The sequence below is a fragment of the Eptesicus fuscus genome, chromosome 4 (assembly GCF_027574615.1).
Source record: "Eptesicus fuscus isolate TK198812 chromosome 4, DD_ASM_mEF_20220401, whole genome shotgun sequence".
NCBI classification, from domain to species: domain Eukaryota; kingdom Metazoa; phylum Chordata; class Mammalia; order Chiroptera; family Vespertilionidae; genus Eptesicus; species Eptesicus fuscus.
This window is the reverse complement of record NC_072476.1, coordinates 41,147,637-41,170,474: the sequence shown is the minus strand read 5'-3', so window position 1 is coordinate 41,170,474 and position 22,838 is coordinate 41,147,637. Positions and strand designations below refer to the sequence as shown.

The 22,838-nt window shown below is 37.5% G+C and overlaps 1 protein-coding gene across 2 annotated transcripts in view; it reads left to right on the top strand.

The window, feature by feature from the left end:
- PRR16 (proline rich 16) overlaps positions 1 to 22,838 on the top strand; it is a 126,285-nt gene that overhangs the window by 39,096 nt on the left and 64,351 nt on the right. The window contains exon 2 of one of the 2 annotated variants that reach the window (XM_054714968.1): positions 15,736 to 16,492. In XM_054714968.1, coding sequence (XP_054570943.1) covers positions 15,787 to 16,491 — 705 coding nt within the window. In that variant the 5' untranslated portion in view covers positions 15,736 to 15,786 and the 3' untranslated portion in view covers position 16,492. Of the gene's footprint in view, positions 1 to 15,735; positions 16,634 to 22,838 lie in introns of those variants that run through there. The other variant, XR_003618647.2, reaches the window with a different exon arrangement.

Sequence of the window (22,838 nt, the reverse complement as noted above, 5' to 3'; positions counted from 1 at the left end):
AGAAAATTGTGTTTTAAAATCCATATATATAATTCTCCACATTTAAATTTTGAAATTTTAAAACATTTTATTTACACTATCTCAAAGTTTCTTATTATATGGAATATTTTTAAAAGTTCCTTTCTTAATGATATTAAGTTAAATAGCACAATTATTTCACCTTTTTATTAAATTAGTCCTCAGGAACAGAGGAACACATATTTTTAAAAATATGGAATTTATATTAACGATATAACAAGTATGCTAATTAATTTTTTAAACAATAATTATTTAGTACAGTAGAATTATATATAATTTTGGCCACTAGAGAGCTTTGATGTGTGTATACTGTGTGTGTGTGTGTGTGTGTGTGTGTGTGTGTGTAATTTCTAATTTCTATGTCTTCCAATCTATACATATACATTCCACACACACACACACACTAATAAAAGCAGCCTAAGTGATCCTTGCGCCCTCACATCATCACAAGATGGCTGCCACAAGATGGCTGGCAGAGGAGGGCAGTTGGGTGCGACCAGGCCTTCAGGGGAGCAGTTAGACATCAATCAGGCTGACAGGGGAGCGGTTAGGGGCAATCAGGCAGGCAGGCAGGCAGGCAGGCAGGCGAGCAGTTAAGAGCCAGCAGTCCTGGATTGTGAGAGGGATGTCAGACTGCCAGTTTAGGCCCGATCCTTCAGGGACCAGGCCTAAACCAGCAGTTGGACATCCCCCAAGGGGTCCCAGATTGGAGAGGGTGCAGGCTGGGCTGAGGGACGTCCCTCCAGTGCACTAATTTCATGCACCAGGTATAATTACAAACTTTTAAGTGTCATTATAATGTATAAAGTATGCAAGAATCTTATCCTGACTATAAGCAAAATATATCATATTTGACATCGTATGTGGGGTAGGCAATGTTTCACATTTTAAAAAGTAAAAAATAGTCAATTAGGCAAATTCACAGGTGGGATAAGTTTTACAATTTTCATATGTTCATTGCCTTAATATTTTAAAAGTGTTAGAAAAATACTCCACATTTTGTTTATTCTAAAACATTTATAGAACATATATATTTATAGTACTTTTGCCAACAGTTTTATTTGATGTAAACGATGGGACTACATTTTGCTATGAATACTCTGTTTTTGTAAAGAAAGAAAATCATGTTGAAGTCTTCCAGGGATTTTTCAGCAGAATGAGAGCTATGAAAGATCAATTTTCAAAGTTCTATCAGATTTAAATTGCTCTTGGCTGCCTGTGGTGAAACTTTTCACTTTTTTTCAAATTATGTGTAATTTATTTATATGAAATATCTCTGGAGCCATATGACAATGAAGACAGATGCTTGGGAAGACAATTCTAAAAGGATTTCAAATTTTAAATCCCCTCTTTCATCTCATACATTGTGGTTCATTAAATCACACATGAAGGTGTTATACTTTAAAATGCAGCTCCCTTACTCCATTGTGAGTGCTAGAACTCAGGCACCAAGAGGCATGTCATGCTGCTTACATCCATTTATTAGCCCAAGGATAATGTCCCCATCTGTGTTCATGCTAAGCACACTCTCATCATAATTGAGTTAGACTAGGTATTTTTCTAACTGGGAAATATATTTAAAGGTGGGCTTTAGAGATTTCCAGATGTTTTTACTAATGCAAAAATAATGTGCTATAACCTAACCATTTGTGCAATTTTTCACAGATTTTCCTAGCTTTCTTATGAAAATAATAATTTTTAATGACTTGCTTTATGGCAATGGTTTCCACTTCCTCAAGATTCCGTAAAGTTGTGGTTGCTCACATCACTTTTCTGTTTGAACTTTGAGTGTTACTTGTAGGTAAAGGCCAAACTCATGATATTTAGCATGGTATTGAAGACCTTTAGGTATTATAGCACTTCTTCACCTGCATCTCTTTCTATATCTGTCTTTACACATCTTTCCTAGCTTGCCCTTTCATTTCTTAAACATTCCCCTAGATGTGCATGTATGCATGCACACACACTCAAAGGCACACACGCACACACACAAACACGCCACATCCCTTATAGTCTGCCATATTGGATGCCTTTCTACTAGGAAAATCTCAATTCATTTTTCTAATCTTCCTTCTTTTACTTTGCATTTTCATATGCCTGGAGTGCTTTTCCACTATTTTCTACCTGATCCTTAAAAGTTCATATTAAATACTAGAGGCCCAGTGCATGAATTCATGCATGGGGGGGGGGGTCCCTCAGCCTGACCATCAATTGGGGCCAATTGGGGCCAGTCGGCTGGGTGGGAGGGACTGCAGGAGACTGGCTGGCTGCCCCGATTGGGAAGTTGGCCAGCCACAGGAGGTTGGCTGTGGGAGCACACTGACCACCAGGGGGCAGCTCCTACATTGTCTTCCTCCTGGTGGTCAGTGCATGTCATAGCTACCGGCCGGTCATCTGGTTGCCTGGTCCTAACAGACACTTAGGCTTTTATATATATAGATTTCCTGTTTCCAAGACTTTGCTGAAATTTTTTCTTCCTCCCTGATAGAATTAATTGTTCCTGCCTCTCTACTCCAAAAACATTTTATACCTACTCATACTGTAGCACTTATAACAGATACCACAGACAGATTCTTGTTTTTTTCTACTTCTTCTGTTTTTCTTTAAATTAGAGAACTAATGCCACTAAGGAAAGACCCAGTTTTGACATCACATAACTAGTGACAGTTAAAATTAAAATTATATCCAAATGTCCTACATGCTAATTCCAGTGTTATCAATATCAGTATTTCTCATAATATCATTTTGAATTTTTGATAAAGGCTATTATTTCTACACTGGAGGCTCAATGTACAAAAATCATGCAAGAGTAGGCCTTCCTTCCCCCGACTCCCTGCACCGGCTTCCCTCTGGCACCTGGGACCCGGGCTTCCCTTGCAGCCCCGGCTTCATCTGGAAGGTCATCCAGAAGGATATCCAGTCTAATTAGCGTATTATGTTTTTATCATTATAGATTATGTGCCCAAGATATCAAGGAAAGTAGCAATAAGAGTTTTTCTGATATTTTTGGCAGGTAATTTAATATTCTTCATAAATTCTAAGATAACTTGACAATTAATAGTCTAATACACTAAATTCTTCTTCCTTTACATTATTCATTAAACATTTAGCTCAGTATCTGAGATGTACAAAGTAGAGACATGTGTCAATGTCATTTTAATATATATATCAATATTTCTTTAGTGATATTGATAAATAAAATGCTTTATAACCTTGCAAGTTTATTTTACTATGTGATTTTAATGTCCTTCTCCAACAGTTAGTAGTGAAAGTATCTTATACTTTTAAGATATGTGTGTATATGTATAGATTGGAAGACAGAAAGAAATTAGAAATTCCATGAACATAGCTTATTTATAGCCCAAATTCATCACCTCAAAAGTTTATAAACTTGCACCAAACTATAAGTGATAGGTACGAGTGGCTCAAGAGCCTTCTAGTGTGGCAAGCAGGACCCAGATCCTAGGAGCATTGTGTCCTTACCACACTTCAGGTTTAATCATGTATTTTTTTATATATATAAAAGTATGTATATATTTAAAGAAAGCTTAATCTGACTGTAATGCAGAGACTGAATTAAATGGAAGAAAGAGTGAACTGGGTGGAGAGGAGTTTTATTCTTGCATGCTTACTCATGATGCTTATAGAATATTTTTGTTAAGCTAGTTAAACATCAATAAGGAATATAATATATAACCTGCAGTTTATTTCATTTGTACTTTTACAAATGTGAAAAAGATACAGAGATTGCGAGCTATAAGCTGGTGTCAAAGTTTACAGTCCCATGATCATGAGTTACAGCTTCCTCCTGAACATCATTAGCATAATGGAATCATTTTGAAGTGTAGACTCACAAAATGCAAGTAGATAAGCCTTTTACATCTATTAAGCTGTTAAAGCAAGTTTATGATGAAGGATGTTTCCTTTTCCATACTTTATAGGCAGCCTCAGTAGAAGCATGTTTTCTGTTAAGATAACAAGACACCTTATGAAAATAGAAATTAAAGTTAGCTATGCTATTTCCACCATTAGAATCTATGGGTAATGTTTCTCACAGGGAAAAGAGAAGTAGCAAATACCTCACTCACTGAAACTTGATAGACAAGTAAATGTGGGACTTAGATGAAGCAATCATTATGTTTAGTACATTTTAACTATATGAAGCGAAACTGTGCTTTATAGCACTTTTCCCCTTATTACTTAATTGCTTTGTTTCTTTGTTCTGAACAATAAGCATATGGGTATGTGACAAATAGAAATTGTGTATACTAATTTGAAGAATTTTTGCTTCCTTCAAAAATGCTTACAGGTCTATGAGGAAATGTTATGGCATTGTGTTGAGTTTAAAAAAATTAAAAATCTTAGTTTAGCAAATTGTAGATTTAAAATGTTTGGAACATTTAGTATTTCGAGTAACATAAACTGTTGAAACTTGTGTAATTTTCCAAGGCTGCTGGGGTCCAATAACATTTTGACAAATCATATCCATAGTTGAATTTTATATTTAGAGCTGTGCTATCTATATACTATCCATGCTATGGCTATAAATAATTAGACTTAAAAATAAATGAACCTACTAAAACATGTGTGTCTCTCTGTTTGTTTGTTTTTTGTGTGACAGTGTCACAAATTTGAACCTTTTTGGGACTTATTTTTAAAATTATAGTTTAAGGTTTCTAAAGTTTTTAACATGGCTTATAGAGCCCCCCACAGCCTGCCCTTTATCTGTCTTTTCACACTTATCTCTTACTAGAGGCCTAGTGCACAGAATTCATGCACTCAGGGAGTCCCTCAGCCTGGCCTGCACCCTCTCGCAATCCGGGAGCCCTCAAGAGATGTCTGATTGCCTCTGAGGTGGGAGAGGACCGCCACTGCGCTCACCAGCCATGAGCCCGGCTTCTGGCTAAGCAGCGCACTGACTACCAGGGGGCAACTCCTGCATTGAGCGTCTGCCCCCTGGTGGTCAGTGCATGTCATAGCGACTGGTCATTCTGCTGCTTGGTCGATTTGCATATTAGCCTTTTATTATAATAGAATTCCTGAAACACCTTATTCTTTAATACCACTGCACATGCTATGGCTTCTGCCAAGAAATACCTTTTCCTTTAAATTTTAAGTTTTATTTTATTATTCATTCATCTGTCTGGTATTACCTGATTTGAAGTTATCACTGTCCAATGCCGCCAACTGACCTCCTTGGAAGGAGCCCATTTTGCTGCTCTCCTTTACCAATCTCCTTTACCATACTTGCCCATCCTTTACCACTATACACATCACACTGTACGGTAATTATCAGTTTACATGGAGGAAAATTTTGTCTAGTTCACCCTTTTTCTTTGATTTTCTTGCGTATGATTTTAACTATTATAAGCTCATACATGCACATGCTTCCCAATGTCCAAATCAAATTCTGCATATGGATGTATAAGTAAAATCCACTGTCTTTATCATCTCCATCCTATTTCTAGGCCTGTTCCCAAGAGAAACCCCTTTTAACTATTTGTCTTTGTTTTCCAGATAGTCAGCTATCTAAATAATATGCTCAAGCACTTTTAAAAAAACACACAACTTCAATCCATATTATTTGACACACTTATGGAAGATGAAGAGTTAGTCTTTTTTATTTTGCCCATAACCAGCATCTCAGTAGTACAAGTGCAATGAAACAATGTTTAATGAATATATAGAGAAGTAAGTTTAAGCCTATGTTCCTAAGCTTGAACTTCTCCAAAGGAAATTCGATTCAAATGGATTCTTTTCTTGCACACCATTATTGTCATCATCCACCCTGCAATAGTTCACTTCTTCATATCACTAATGTGTGACAACTTTTCAGTTATATGACTTGTTGACTTCAGTGCATTATTATTTTTTCTTGGAGCCTCTGATTTCCTGTTTTAGTTCAGAATAATTGCTTTTTAGGGACTGTGGTGTAGTTTTCATCCTTAAATTATTTTCTTTGTTTTCAGACATCTGTGTTAGTCATAATATTTCTTGGACCCTGTGTGTTCCTCCTTTCTTGGATTTTATTAAAATCTATACTACAGTATATTCTTAACTTTTGAAGACCAGAAGCAAAGGAAGTCTTTTCATTAACATCTAAAAATATTTTACTTTTTCATTACAATTGGTTGTTCATTTAGCCAAGTAGAGAAAATAGTGGCTGAAATCATTTTGCACCAGAACTTTGAAGTTACTGTTAAAATATCTTTCATAGTCTTTCATCCTGAAGAAAGTATGATGATTATTTGATTTCCATTTCTTTCCTGGTGTCCCACGTTTGCTTGGTACATGATTGCTTTTGTTTTCTTTTTCATTCATCCTGGTTAGTACTCAATTGGCTCTTTCTGTCTGAAGCTATGGAATTTTTCTTTTATTATTTCTTTAATTTGCCATTCCACATTATTATTTTCTTTTTCTGGAACCCTTTATTTAGTCATTAAAGCTCCAGAATTGATTTTTCTGCTCTCCATAACTTTTAACTTGTTCTTGAATTTTCCTTTAATTCTTCAAATTAATGATTAGAACTATTTTTAAGATTTTATATTTTATGCTTTCTTTTAATCTTTTTAAATTTAGTATTTATATTTTATATTTCAAATAGTTTTCTTAATTTGTCTTCTTTTTTATAACTGTGCATTGTTTTATACCTCACTACATTCTCAAACCTCTCTAAATAAATTAGAGTTACTATAAATTTCACTAACAATGGCATCTTCATTATTGATCTGTTAATACATATTGGTCCTTTTATACTTACAGATTAAAAAAAAAAACAACTAATTGCCAAAGCAGAGCTAACCAAATTCTGGAATAATTTAAATGCTTCCACTTATTAAACTGTTTTTAATGTAAGTATAATTCAGTGTTATTCTACCATTCACAAAATAATTACAGAAGTTACTCATACATAATAATTCCATGCAGTATGTAACAAATACTGTGATATAGTAATGGAACACAAAAGCTGTGAACTATGTGGTGAACTACTCACTTTAATCCTTTCACTATATCAGTGGCATAGATATAGATAAATAGATAGGTATACAGGTGCATGGATACATATAGATTTTTACAATGTGATATAATGTTAAAAAATGAAGATATGGATTATGAATATGAGGGAAATTGCCTTCTTGTCCCCTTGTTGGAATAGCCACAGGTGACTTCACTACTTCCTGCTTCTTCTCTCTCAGCAGAGATCTGACTGATCTGCCAATTGCTATCCTGTATGTTTCTGTTTGGCAAACTTCTTGGGTCAGCCTGCATTTGTGTTCAGCCACTGAGCATGGTCTAATAGATGAGGAGTGTTTTTACCCCTCTCTTTCTCTTGACTTCCATTCATTTATCTTTCCAATATTTTGCTGCTCTTGCCACAAATTAAAAAATGTGTTTGTTTTCATAAATCAATATTAAAGACCTTAGAAGAATTCATAAATTTCTTTATACAGATTTAAGCTGGAGTTAAATTCTTCCTTTCATTAAGTTTGTAATTGAAAATCAGTGGTGGAGAATTATTACTGAGGAGGCCCGAGAGAAAGATTCACTGAAGTTGAAAGAGGATTTTCTTTTTTCAAATATACCATATATATTATGTGGTATTTAATTAAGCAAGATAAGCAGGGTTTCTCTGGAGCCATATAGATAAATATTTAAAGATAAATATACACTTAAACTATCTTAATTTGGAGCATGACTGGAAGGTCTCTTATTGCCAAGCTGCGGAGCTAGGATTTGGTAAGAGTCAGATGACATAGGAAGAGAGTTCACCATCTCACCAACTCTATTTCTGCCTTCCATTCCCACTATCTAATCCATTCCACTGTGGTTATGGACCAAGTGGAATTGGTGGGGTTGAAGACTTTGACAATCCCACCCAAGCTGAGAATGTTGGGGAGGAATGGAAGCAGAGCAAAAAGAGACTTTTTTCTCAGAGTCTACATTTACCCAGTTCCATCACTCAGCACATGCTTATTGAATGTCTACCATGTGCAATCACTATGCTCTCTGCCAGAGACACAAGGTGGAAATACATGCTTACGTGCTCTGAGCACACATAAATAGGCAATTCTAATATATTAAGGCAATTATCATAATAAAAGGACCAAACCCGGTGAGAGCATAGGAGCTCCTAATTTTTTCTAATTTAAAGTAAATTTGACTACCTTAAATTCTACTCAGATGATAACACTATAGTGGCTTTATGTTTAATCTTTGTAGTTTAATATTTATAACAATAATATAAAGTGAAATTTGTATTCCCACAAATAATTTAGTTCATATGATCACTTAATTTCTTTCAAATCTGATTCGCTTTTATGAAAATATTTAGGGATATTCTCCCAGATGTAAAAACCTTGAGCTCATTTGACTCCTAAATCACACTTACCATTATTTTCATTTGTTCCACAATCTGACCAAAGCTTACTTGTATGTGAGGCTAAGAGAAACCTCCCGAAATCATCAAACACAACACATTTATTTAAATCTCTCTGTTTCACTCCCATTAATAGACCTGGGTAGTCCCAATTACTTGGACAGATAACTGAATTTCAAGTTGGAGATATAAATTTATCCTTTGCATGTGATATTTTTAGGTGTGGATGTTCTTAAACTTATGATTGATGTCATGCTGTCTTCTCACCTCCAAATATCTGCAATCTGCCCCTATAGTCCTACTTTCATTTTGTTTTTACTGTAATTTCATCATGCCTGTGGTTATGATTCCTTTTGTTGCAATATGATACTTGGAAATAGTTTAAGCAAAACATAGAAGTGTAATAATAAGTATACAGTATATTTCTTGTGTGGTTAATTTATTCATCTCTCACTTGGCTGCAATTAAGGTCTAACTTGATTAAATAAACTACAGCACCCTTCAGTATGTTCTCCACATGGCAGCTGTAAGAATCACTTCTTTTATTTTTCTTTCTAACTTTAACACACATTAAACATTTATTTCATGTTAAAATTATAAAATATTTCACACATGACAGAAAATAAATAAATAAATGTAACAAATAGAATCCAGACTTAACAAACATCAACACTTTATATCAAGTTATAAAAGAAATAAAATATTTCAGCTGTATAGCTGATCCTTCCCAGCATCCATTCCTCTTCCTTCTTGCCTAAAATTGATGTGTATTATTTATTTTCACATTGTATAAACTAAACCAGCTGTGCCTCTATAATGAACAATGTACATACTGAATATGTTTTTTAACTTTTTTATTCAGTATCAGGTTTTTGATAGTTATCCCTGCTGATACCTATGGCTCAAGTTACTTCACTAGAACTACTTTATATTTACTTTCTCAACCACTTACTAATAGATTTTTTAGGTTGCTTCTAATTCTTTGCTATGGCAAAACAAACAAACACCTGCAAGGAATATCCTTGTGCTTTCTCAATGCTTGTACATCTGTTCACGAGTTCCAGTTTTATATCCTACACATGAGTGAAATAATATGGTTCTTAGCTTTTTCTGAGTGACTTATTTCACTTAGTATAATGTTCTCAAGGTCCATCCATGTTGTTGCAAATGGCTCTATTTCATCCTTTCTTATGACTAAGAAGTATTCCATTGTATATATGTACCACATCTTTATCCAGTCCTCTATTGCAGGACACTTTTGTTGTTTCCATGTCTTGGCCACTGTGAATAATGCTTCAGTGAACATAGGGGTGCACATGTCTTTGCAAATACATGATTTCAAGGTTTTTGGCCTATACCCAGGAGAGGGATTTCTGGGTTGTATGGTAATTATATTCTCAGTTTTTTGAGGAATCACCAGACTGCTTTCCATAGTGGTTGTACCAGTCTACATTCCCACCAATAGTGAATGAGGGTTCCCTTTTTTCCACAACCTCTCCAACACTTGTTATTGCTTGTCTTATTGATAATGGCTCAATGCTTGCTCATCTGGTAGAGTTTCTTTAGAGTAGTCTAGGATCTATTCCAGAAGATCTATACCATAGGGTGTGTAGCTTATCCAAATTATCGGACACTGTCAAAAAATTTCTCAACTGACTGAATTTACATTTGCCTTGGTAATGTTCAAAGTTTCCATTTATCCACATCATCTCCAACAATTGGAATTAGCAGACATATTTTTATTGAGTATGGAATGTTATCTCATTTTTCTTCAGTTCATATCACCTTGATTGCTATGATTGAGTGTATTTTCATGGTTATAGGAAATTTGATATTCATCTTAGGGAAATTCCTTCTTTATAATGCTTTTTTCCATGTGTATGTGTGCATATGTGTGTGTGTGTGTGTATACATGAGCTCTTGATTTTGTTTCATTCGTTGTTTCTCCTAAATCAGTATTGATATAAACTGTTTTGATTAAGAAAGATTTAGGTTGAGGTTTTTTGTTGTTGTTGTTAAGTATTAATATAGCTGCAACAGATTTCATTTGGTTACTTGTTTGCTATATCTGATTTTTATCACTAAATTCAGGCTTTCTATCTCTCTTTTTGATTAAATTGTTTTAATCTATTCTTGTTATGATTACTAATATATTTGAAGTTATTTTTTCTACTATCCTGTGCAATCTTTTTCTATTTGTTATCCTTTTTTTCTCTATTATCTGTCTTTTTTAGATTTGCCAAGTTTTTTACTTACTCTTTAATCCGTATATTATTTTGGAATTTATACGTTTGTCTACTATTTCTGTAATTGTCCTAAAATTTTTCACATGCATAAAGCCTAAAGTTAATCACTACCAGGTACAAACTGATTTCTTGTGCACACAATAAAAATGCTTCAATTCTGACTATTCTCCAATATGACATGTATTTTCCTGCTATTTTAGTTTCACATTTTTTAACCCTCTTTCAAATTAGTCATTAGTATATTATTGTCTTCTAATCTGTGTATATTTTGATTTACTTATTTAAAAATTTCTTTGTTCACCCCCTATGATTCTTGTATTTCAGTTCCTTCTTCTGGCTTTTTACACTTTTCTGAATTGTCACTTACCAGTACCTTCAACACTGAGCAATAAGAAGTATACTCTCTTTGTCTTTATTGTCTGCCAATGTCTATTTCACTTGCACATTTATAGAAGAGTTAAACTCTATTATGATTGCAATTACTTTTTTTCAGTATGAAACACATTTCTAAATTTTCTTCAGGCTTCTATTGCTTGTGTGAAAACCTGTCAGCCTAATTTTTGTTACTGTGTAAATATTTAGTGTTCCTTTTTTATTGTTGTAAAACTTTTATCATTACTCTCAGTGTTTTATATTTTCACTATCGTATGTCTGGGTGTGGGTTTGTTTATAATTTCATGTTCTTTAATTAAATGATGCTTCAATTTTGAAAAATACCACTTCATAGTCTCTTTGGATACTGCTTCTCTCGCGTCTGAAACTATTTTTAAAAATATGTGGTACTTTAGTCACAAAATAACAAGGACTCTCACAGCCTCACTACTGCCTGACTCTCTAACCTCATTCTCCCTGGGCTCTTCAGCCAAGAGTCTTCTTTGAAGGACCTTTAACAGGCTCTGCCCTGAGCGGACTGCTAAAATAACTTCTCTTCTGCCAGCTAACTGCCACTCATCCCTGAGGAGTGCTTCACCAGCTTTTTTGATGGGGCCTTTCTATGCTCCTCTTGTAATATCTGCTATTTTTCCTTTGGAGCGCTTGGGCCAGTTGCACTTTTAGAGTTATTTGAGTATCTAATGAATGCATATCAGGCTCTCTGACTAGATTTCTTGCTTTATAGGGGTGGCACTTCGTTTGTTTTTTATTCTGTTGGCATTCTGCAGGCACTCAGGAAATAACAATGCTGAGACTCAAATTATCCAGGAACTATCAAACCATCAGGGACCCAAAGCAGTACTTACTCATCTCCAAACATCAGCTTCAGTTCCCCCATAGCAGACCAGCTGTCTCTTCTCTGCTGCAGACATTTAATACAATAAAAGGATTAGTGTAGATAACCTCTCTAAATTAAATAGTACACAGCACCCATGAGCCAAGACGGAGCCACATTCTTTAAGTGGCCTCCCACTTTAATGTCTATGCTCTCTAGGCTAGAGCTGGAGGGTGTATCACTAACTCTGTTGAATACTTTATGGCTAAACCCCCCCCCCCCGCCCCTTTTTAAATTCTGGAATAACTGAGCACTTTTTAAAAGTAATAACACCTTTAAAAATAAAAAACGTGAGAATTTGTTTTGCTCATACTTGAATTAAGTAAATAACCCTCACCCAGCCAGAGTAGCTCAGTTGGCTGAGTGTTATCCTGTGCACCTAAAGGTTGCCGGTTCAATTCCTGGTTGGGCCACATACCCAGGTTGGGGATTCAATCCCCGGTTGGAGCACATGTTTCCCTTTCTCTCTCTTTCTCTCCTTCCTTCCCTCCCTCCCTTCTTCTACCAAGCATGTTCTCAGTGAGGTTTAAAAAATAAAAAAAGACAATAACCTTCAAGGCATTGACTTAAGTATTTGTTGAACCCCAGTTGAGTGCCATTCATTACATTAGGCCTTTAGGATGCAATAATAAAAACAAACAAGGTCCCTGATCTCACTGAGATTATAGTCTAGAGAGGAAACATTATTCCAATACTCATACTACTATAAACCTACAATAAAAAAACATATCTGAATGCTTAAAATCAAAGAAATATGATTCCCTGTGAATATTTAATAAATTAACTCAACCCATAAGGGAAATTTCAGTAGGATGGGGAAGATTTACTTCATGAGTGACTATTAAACTAAGCTTTTTTAAATGAATAGGAGTTAATAAGACAAAGAAGAGAGGTCAACATTTCAGAAGAAAAATTAGCATCTGCAAATGTCCTGTGGCAGGAAGCAGCCTGGCAACTATGAGAGTCTAAAAGAAGACCAGAGAGGTTAGAGAACAGAAAGGAAAAAGAAAACATCAGAGTTAAGGATATGGAGTTATTTAGGAGTTAAAGACAGGGATGTTGCTGGCTTATATGGGCTAACTAGGCCCAATTGTTATATTTTTAGAAATTTTGTGAGCCATCTATTAAATGATCATTATTGAAAACAAAGGTAAGTATATAAACTTGTTAAATAAATTACATTGAAAATACAGGTTTTCTGATTACTCTTTTTTAAATTTATCTTTATTGTTGAAAGAATTACAGTTGTCCGTCCCGCATGACCCCTTCCACCATGCTCCCACCCCCTCCTCAGGCCTTCACCGCACTGTTTATAATTATTCTTGATCATTTATAATTATTTCACTACATTTTACTAGTATTTGTACTCCTGAGCTTATTTATATCTATTCTGTTGGCATGGTGGAAACACTTCATAATGATGTTACTGAACATTTCTTTCCAACCTCACAGTCAGTGAAATTGACCCTCCTGGATGTTACATTCTGAAAACTGGCAAACTGTTCAAATCAGGATCCCCTTGAACCCCTAAGAAGCATTGTTAAACGCCAGCACAGCACTGAATAAGACTATACAGGACCTTGGAGACCATGTTAAGAATTGATCTTTATCACAGGAGAAGTGAACAGGCATTGAAAGGTTCTGAGCAGGGGGGGGGGGGGGTGGCAAGAGCACACACATCTATTTTTAAAAGATCACTGAGACTAGAGAAATGAAAGAGGAAGCAAGGTGACTCTGGGTGGCCTGGATGGTAAGTAATGGTGCCTCAGACTAGGATCAAAGAAATGAAAATACAAGTGAATGGATTTAAGATATATTGAAGAGTTAAAATAGAAGGCTGAGCTCGGGGGGTATTAGCATGAACCAGACATGAGGAAGAAGTAAAATATCTATATTCTCCCTAATTTCTAGTTGGTTGTGATGTTTTCATTTTGAGCCCAATCCTGCCACCATGTGTCAAAGAGCCAACTTCACAGTTGAACAAACTTAGGCCTGATTAAGAGAAAAGGAATAAACAAACAAACCTACAAATCCAAATATATGAATTGTACAAAAGTAAATTATTTGTCATGTAATTCACAACTTGTCCATTTTCATATACTAGTATGCGTAATAGTACAGTCATGAGAAAGGCCTCCAAGATCTCTGACTATGATGGCGAACCTGTGGCACGCGTGTCAGCACTGACACGCGTAGCCATTTCTGATGACACGCGGCCACTGAGGCGGCCGCATGCCGAGGATGAAACATTTGCGAAATAATGTTTTTTTTCCTCAAAGTGACACACTACCCGAGTTATGCTCAGTTTTTTGGCGAAGTTTGACACACCAAGCTCAAAAGGTTGCCCCATCACTGGGAGGAGTGGGAATGACTGAGGGCCCAGTTGCCTTTCTCTGAAGTCCAGCATTTGAGTCAAGGTCATCCGCACACAAACTGCCTCCAAGCAGTGACTGAACAGAACAGAGACCCTAAGGCAAGCCTGTCCTGGGAGATGCTAGATTCCTTTGATGGACAGCTTTAACTCCATGACTCCCCAATGCCCTTAGGAAATCTTTCCTTAAAACTATCTAACATGCTTCCACCCAGTTTTCCTGTCTTCAGAATTATTCTCCTTTACTTGGGGTAGGGCCTATATCTTGGTCTGATGGTTCTGACAAACTTATTTGATTCCCTGCCTCTGCCTGTGTCTGTGGCATGTTTTTTTTGTTTGTTTGTTTTGTTTTTTGTTTTTTTTTTAAGATTTTTTTAAAAAGTATCTTTATTGTTGAAAGTATTACAGATGTCACACTTTTCCACCCATTGACCCCCTCCACTCTGTACCTGCCTCCCTCCCTCCCTCCCTCCCACAACAGGCCTTCCCCACAAGATTTTGCTTTTAACTTTTTTTTTTCTTTTTTTTTTGGTGGTTGTGACTTGGGTCTCTCCCCAATTGATAGCAGGCATCTGTGAATTCTGTGTCCAAGAGAATTTTCTGTCCCCTTCCCCTACCCTGTCCTAGAGGAAGGATTTCATTGTCTGTGTCTTAGAGGTTAGAGGGGTTTTGTCATTTCTCTACTTCTTAAAACTTTAGTTTTGTAAAGAAAGGGGTCTGGGATATGGGTGGGGTTTTGAGCCTATTTGCCTAGGAGGGACTCTTTCCAGTGTTTTCCCCTGCCCTCAGTTTCCCAGGTGAGAGGCACATGAAAAAGGGCAAGTCGCCTTGTCTGGCATGACAGCACACACTCTGCCTTTAGTCATTAACATTATAGCTGGTTTTTTACTCACTTTGGTGGAGGCTGCCTCTTTTCCTGTGATTTGCCGAAAGTGAAACAATCTTTGTGTCCTATCTATCCTAAGAGAGCTTGAAACTCCTTGCAGTTCTGTTTATTTGGTTATTTTGTGATCCTAGTTTTCTGATGGTCCAGTCAAGTTACGATTTTGAAAATGGTCTGGCTTTTTCTCATTTTTAGCATGAGATTAATGTTCTCCCGTAGATTCCTATATGCTAAGCAAATCTCATCCTATTGTTTTTAAAAATCAGGATTGTTTCTGCATCAGGATTTTATCTTTGGTGGGTATAGCAGTTAGCAATAAAATGCATGCATAAATAGTGTATTATATTCTAAGTGTATTATATTCTAAGTGTATCATGATGTTATCAGTTGCCACTCTTATGGCAGCTATTCTGTAAATTCATTGAATGAGAACATTATGCGGTAATGGAATACACAATTCAACATTAGTCAAGGCTCCCATAGTGGATCACAGCTAGCCGGGAAGACATTGTTTCTGGGATATTTTGCTTTGGGGTCATTTTTCAACACAGTTCCCTTGTCCTTTCCAACCAGGTGGTTGACCAGATTGATACCCTGACCTCTGACCTACAGCTGGAGGATGAGATGACTGACAGCTCCAAAACGGACACCCTGAATAGTAGCTCAAGCAGCACGACAGCCTCCAGCATAGAGAAGATCAAAGTGCAGGCCAATGCACCTCTCATTAAACCCCCAGCACACCCATCTGCTATCCTCACGGTCCTGAGAAAGCCAAACCCTCCACCGCCTCCACCACGGTTGACACCCGTGAAGAGTGAAGACCCCCAAAGGGTGGCGCCCGCTGTCAATCCTGTCAAGACCAATGGCACCCTTCTGCGGAATGGTGGCTTACCAGGAGCACCAAACAAAATTCCCAATGGAGACATCTGCTGCACACCCAGTAGCAACTCGGACAAGGCGTCCGTGCAGCCTCTGATGCATAGACCTGAAAAAGACAGGTGTCCCCAGGCAGGGCCTCGGGAAAGGGTTCGGTTTAATGAAAAAGTGCAGTATCATGGCTATTGTCCTGACTGTGAGACGCGGTATAACATAAAAAACCGGGAGGTCCATTTGCACAGTGAACCTGTCCAGCCGCCAGGAAAGCTTCCTCACCAAGGCCCTCCCCGCCCTCCTCCACCGCATCTCCCTCCATTTCCACTTGAAAATGGGGGATCGGGAATAAGCCACAGTAACAGCTACCCCCCTCTCAGACCTGCAACTGTGCCTCCTCCCACTGCACCAAAACCACAGAAGACGATCTTGAGGAAATCAACCACTACAACAGTGTGATGTATGCCATTTAAAAACACTTTTTATTTTATTTTAATTTTTATATTATAAACATAATAAGTAATGAGCACTTTCTACTCAAGCAATAAAAAGCCCAAACATATTAATCCTGCATTGAGCAAAGTGGCATAAAAATCACCTGGTAAGTATGCAGTACATTGTTATATCATGGGTATACACAGTTTAAAAAGTTGCATTATCAGAAACCACAGAATAATGAAAAAGCTGAATATATTGTGTTTTCAATTGACCTGTAACAGTGGCTTGTAGTTTCAAATCATTTGATTTACTATAAGAGATAGGATTAGATTGATTTTATTCATGTGTAACTTATCTATATTAATAACATATCATACTATTAATTTTGACCTAATGCTTTTTAATAAGAAATTTTAATATTGAAGGACCATTTCATCATTTTTTTTCTAAAGATGTTTGTTACTAGTTTTGCATTATTAAATTCTGAGGACAATGCCAAAAAGTTTATTTTCTATACTAAACAATTAGAATTGACTATATGTTCAAATATATGGATAATGAAAGATTTGGTGTGTGGAAATATCATGCCAATAGACAGTAGATAATAGCAAAACCAAATGTTCCTCAGAATAATAATGAAGCAGTGGTGCAGTTAATCCCATGTTAATACTCACCAAAGTGGGTAGTAATACGGACAGAGTTTGGATGGAGAAGATCACAGTGAATTATGTGAGATTTTTCTAAATTAAATATCATAATCAAGTCATAAATATAACTTTATACATTTTTATAGTATATATTTTGGTACCTCAAGGACCATGTATTGAATGCCTCCTCCACTGCCAATCCCTTCTACCCTTCTCACACCCACGTTTTTCCAGGACACAATTTAATCCAGTACATGGAAGTGGTGGGACGATTTGCCTCCTTGTATCAGCAAGTTCTCTGCCTCCCTGAGGGAATTCCATTGATAGATGAATCATAGGAAAAAATAAAGATGCTTCTAGAACAGGATGTTTTTAGCATTCGCCTTAAGGTGATTCCCCTGAGAGTTGAAATATACCAGGGGTCTTTGTTATTCAGTAGAAGGAAGAGAAAAATTCCTTTGCTTCTAACAGCCAATAAAGGTGTGTTTTTGTTTTAATTTAGTCTAATTTACCAGTTTAGGTCACTTGTCACCCATGAACCAAATTTACTTCCCTATTATCATGATTTGAACTTAATTGATATTTGACCCTGGAACTAGAAATTAGTTTATTTCCCCTAAAATCATGATGACAGGTGCATACCTGAACAATATTTGTCCATTAAGTGGCAAGAGTAGAGAGAGTCATCTTTAGTGAAAATTTATTTATTGCACAACTTAATGAAGAGTACTGTCATTTTTTTGACTAGTTCACTTTTGACTTTAAACTTTAATTTTTGTTGCTACAGAGAAATCATATTCAGTTATATTTCCTTGTTGCCTTTTTCAAATTATATCATGGTAATTTAGAATACTATTTTTTAATAGCTTTCTATTAAAAGATGATATAATATTTTAGGCAGAATGACTGAAAGATAATAGGCTTTATTGTTTAAAGAAACAAATGAATGAAAACAAAGAGGATACTCACAATGATTTTCATTCTGTGTTTGTGGACATGAAGGTAATGTAAGTAGAATAAATCTAATTTTTCAGAAAGTTAAAGTTGCGTTGGTGGTATAGTGGTGAGCATAGCTGACTTCCAGAAAGTTACAAAACTTAAGACCAATAATCAAGAAAGGCCATAATAAAAATTTATTAATTTTATGATCAGTATGTTTAATAAATATGAGTCAGGTAAACAAATAATTGATTTATTGAATAGCAAAATAATATATTCTTAAGTTTTTAATGCACAAATTTAGCTTGATAGAAATAAACCCAAGGTTTTATTATCTTTCTATATTTAAATAATATTTTCAAATGTTCATCCAGTGTTAGACCTTTTGGTATGATAAATAGTCTTAGAAGACATCTTTCTTCCACAGCCTATTACTGAGACCCAATAATCCTATCTAATAAAAGAGTAATATGCAAATTGACCATCATTCCCACACAAGATGGCTGCCCCCATGTGGTCAAAGATGGCTGTTCCCATGTGGACACAAGATGGCCGCCACAAGATGGCCAGCAGGGGAGGGCAGTTGGGAGGGACCAGGCCTGCAAGGGAGGGCAATTGTGGGTGGTCAGGCCAGGAGGGGAGGGCAGTTGGGAGGGACCAGGCCTGCAAGAGAGGGCAGTTAGGGGCAATCAAGCCTGCAGGGGAAGGAAGTGGGGGAGACCAGGCTTGCAGGGAAGGGCAGTTGGGGGGGACCCAGGCCTGCAAGGGAGGGTAGTTGGGGGCGACCGGGCCTACAGGGAAGGGCAGTTGGGGGACCCAGGCCTGCAGGGGAGGGCAGTTTGGGGGAACCAGTCCAGCAGAAGAGAGCAGTTAGGGGCAATGAGGCTGGCAGGGGAGGGCAGTTAGGGGTGACCAGGTTGGTAAGGGAGGGCAGTTGGGGGGAGGGGTGGCGGAACCAGGCCTGCAGGGGCGGGCAGTTGGGGGGGACCAGGCAGCAGGGGAGGGCAGTTGGGGGTGACCAGGCCTGCAGGGGAGGGCAGTTAGGGGCAATCGGGCTGGCAGGGGAGCAGTTAGTGGGTGATCAGGCCGGCAGGCAGAAGTGGTTAGTGGGTGATCAGGCTGGCAGGCAGGAGTGGTTAGGGGCAATCAGGAAGGCAGGCAGGCAAACAGTTGGGAGCCAGCAGTCCTGGATTGTGAGAGGGATGTCCAACTGCCCATTGAGGCCCGATCCTACCGGGATTGGGCCTCAATGGGCAGTTGGACATTCGGGCCTAAACGGGCAGTCGGACATCCCTTGAGGGGTCCCAGATTGGAGAGGGTGCAGGCTGGGCTGAGGGACATCCCCCCCTCCATGCACGAATTTTGTGCACCGGGCCCCTAGTTAACTTATAATTTCATACATTGATTCCCCTGTCGAAATCTGGGAACCAATCTGAATCTCAAAATAGAGCTTCTTAGCAATCACAAATCATCCACAGAGTAGATAACTTATTTGCAATAAATCAAGTTGAATAAGTTTAATAATTCAAGCTGGTTGAGTATGGATATTGAGCCAAAAGCCTAAACACAACCTCTGAGGTTTAAATCCATCTCTCTGCCTCAAAGTGAAGACAAAGCTACCCCATGAAAGACCATTGTTTAAAATATGATTAGTGACATATGCCCAAACTACAAGATCTGTTTTTATTTAACACATTTATAAGCAACTATTGGCCTGGAAAGCTGAGTTAAATCCCAAGCTAAAAAAAAAGTCATAGTTATTGACCTTCTTCTCTTATTATAGTCAGTCATATAATCAAGATTAAGTGTTAGATTACAGCAGTGTTAGGACTTTCTTTTGACTTTATTTGCTCTATATGCTCCCCCTTTTTCTATTAATATATGGAATATATTAGGCCAATAAGGTATTTTTTGTTTGTTTGTTTTTTTTGCTGATGATTTGGTAACATTCACTGAAAACTTAATTATTTCATATGAATATATACCACATTTATATGTTTGTAAAACATAGAAAGCAATTAACACAGAGCATCATAATATTTGTCTGAAATCTTGTGATTAAAGTGTAAGGGACTGCAGTTTTCGCTATCAGCCAACATTGCTTTCAGAATTTAAATTCTGAAGTGCAAGCTCTGTGCATCATCCATTAAATTATCATAACACATGGTATATACTGTATATTTCCTATTCCAGAAGATTCCAAAGTAGAAATGCTTTCCTCCAATCATTAGTGGGAAGTTATTTTTTACATTATGCATTTGAACACTTTAAATCACTTAATCCATACAAAGGACTATGGACTAACCTTCATAGTCCTTTGAAAGGGATGTTCCTGCAAAATATAAAATGGTAATACTGCTTATGACAATATCAATTCTTAATGAAAAGCATAATATATACTTTAAAAATGTATCATTCATTAATTAAATTGGAATAGGAAAGGTTTTTGTTTTGCTAATTTAAACAAAGATTATCTCACTGGAGATTGTTGTGTCCCAGCTGATGAAAGGTAAAAAGAAAGTAAAAATTGACCAAAGTTCTCTTTCATGTCCTGGTAGTTATAGCAGTTATAAAAAGAAACAAAACTGATATTTTTAGTTCATGCTTAAGCTAAATATAAAATATCTGCTCAAAAATACAGGGCATACAAAAAAAGAGAAATTTCCCATTCTTTCAATGTGATATAATTATATTCATACCTCCTCTCATTAGTTTAATAATATTCTAGAAAAAATGAGTCTATTAACTGAAATGGTTTCATTAACATAAAATTCTTGTCTTTGAATTATGCCTGCATATAATAACTTAATTAATAAAGAAATAAGGCACTGCATTATATAGCTTTTTTCTGACAAATCAGTAGTTAAGTTGCTTATGGCAAAACCAAGAGCAGCAGCTACACAGTCTCTGAAACTATGCGAGACCTCTTAGCTACAGGTTCTAATTATAGTTCTTTGTGGATCCTCTATGAAGAAGAGCCTGAGTGGTTCCACTTGGAATTGCACCGGGAATGGTGTAGTCAAGTCATAAATCACTGCCTTAACTGAATTGTTTTCCAGGGATACATGCAAAAAATGCAATGTCAAATCTTGTAATTGTCCTGATTCAGTTTCTTTCTCTCGACTTGGTTAGTTGTACATCTTACTATAATATGCACTCAAATTTGTAGCAAAAGATTGCATTGTAATGTACTTCAGTGATTTCTAAGTGAGGGAATGATTTATGAGCAATAAAAATTCATATGACATAATTGGGTAAAGTATACAGACTCTGATGATTAATAGACACTATCAGAAAATCACACGATGTTTTTTGGTTCGATTTGACACTGTATTTCAATTTTTAGACTAAACATTTTGGAGTGTTAGAATCACTCTCAAGTTTTCTGATTGTGAAGTAATGACAGATGTGATGCTACCGTGAGGGCACACAGCAGTGTTGAACATAAAACTGTAGTTAACCATATCTTTGTGGAACCGCAATTATGTAGGCTGTCATTTTATTGGATACTAGGGGCCTGGTGCATGAAATTCGTGCACTGGGGAAGGGTCCCTCAGCCCAGCCTGCCCCCTCTCACATGCTGGGAGCCCTCAGGGGATGTCCTACTGATGGCTTAGGCCGGCTCCCCATTGGGAGCAGACCTGAGCCACAGTCTGGCCTCCCTTTGCAGGAGGTAACCGGGATGATCAGGGGAAGGCGCCAGCCCCATTACCCCGTTGCTGCAGCCACTGCCAGCCACCACAGCCACCAAGGTATTTTCATCAACACGAACTCCAGTCCCTTCACCATGAAAAAATGACAACTTTCTTTAGGCATTTTCAAGATGTGTCTTTCATAGGATATGACATTTCTTTCTTTATTTTTCTTTTTAGCCTCACCTGAGGATATATTTCCATTGATTTTTTCCCCTTCCCTCTGATCCCAGGCTCAGCCCCCGCCCGAGGCTTTAGGCTTGGGAAGAGGGCCCCCCCACCCCACCGAGAGCTGGCTGGGAGTGACTTGGGTGCCGAGGAGGTTCCTGGGACCCAGGTATGTATGCAAATTAACCGCCATTTTTGTTGGGTTAATTTGCATACTCACTCTGATTGGCTGTGGGCGTAGCAGAGGTACATTCAATTTACATGTTTCTCTATTATTAGGTAAGATTCTTGGATTTATCATTCTGATCTTTTGGGTGAAAACTAAAGTGGAACATACAGAAGATTTGCAAATAAACTCATTTTAAAATGTAAGTAAATCAACAAAGGGTATAGATTTGGTTGCAGGCCAAGGTAAAATAAAGAGGACATATTGCTTATAATTTATAACTTCTAGAGTTATAAAAAACTAGAGGCCCAGTGCACAAAATTCATGCATGGGGGTGTGTCCCTCAGCCCAGCCTGCACCCTCTCCAATCTGGTACCCCTTGTGGGATGTCTGACTGCCCATTTAGGCCCGATCCCACTCACAATCCAGGACTACTGGCTCCCAACTGCTTCCCTGCCTGCCTTCCTGATTGCCCCTAACCGCTTCTGCCTGCCAGCCTGATCACCACCTAACCACTCCCCTGCCAACCTGATTGATGCTTAACTGCTCCCCTGCCAGCCTAATTGCCCCTAACCGCCCTCCCCTGCAGGCCTGGTCCCTCCCAACTGCCATCCCCTGCTGTCCTGATCACCCACAACTGCCTTCCCTTGCAGGCCTGGTCCCTCCCAACTGCCCTCCCCTGCTGGCCATCTTGTGGTGGCCATCTTGTGTCCACATGGGGGCAGCCATCTTGTGTGTTGGGGTGATGGTCAATTT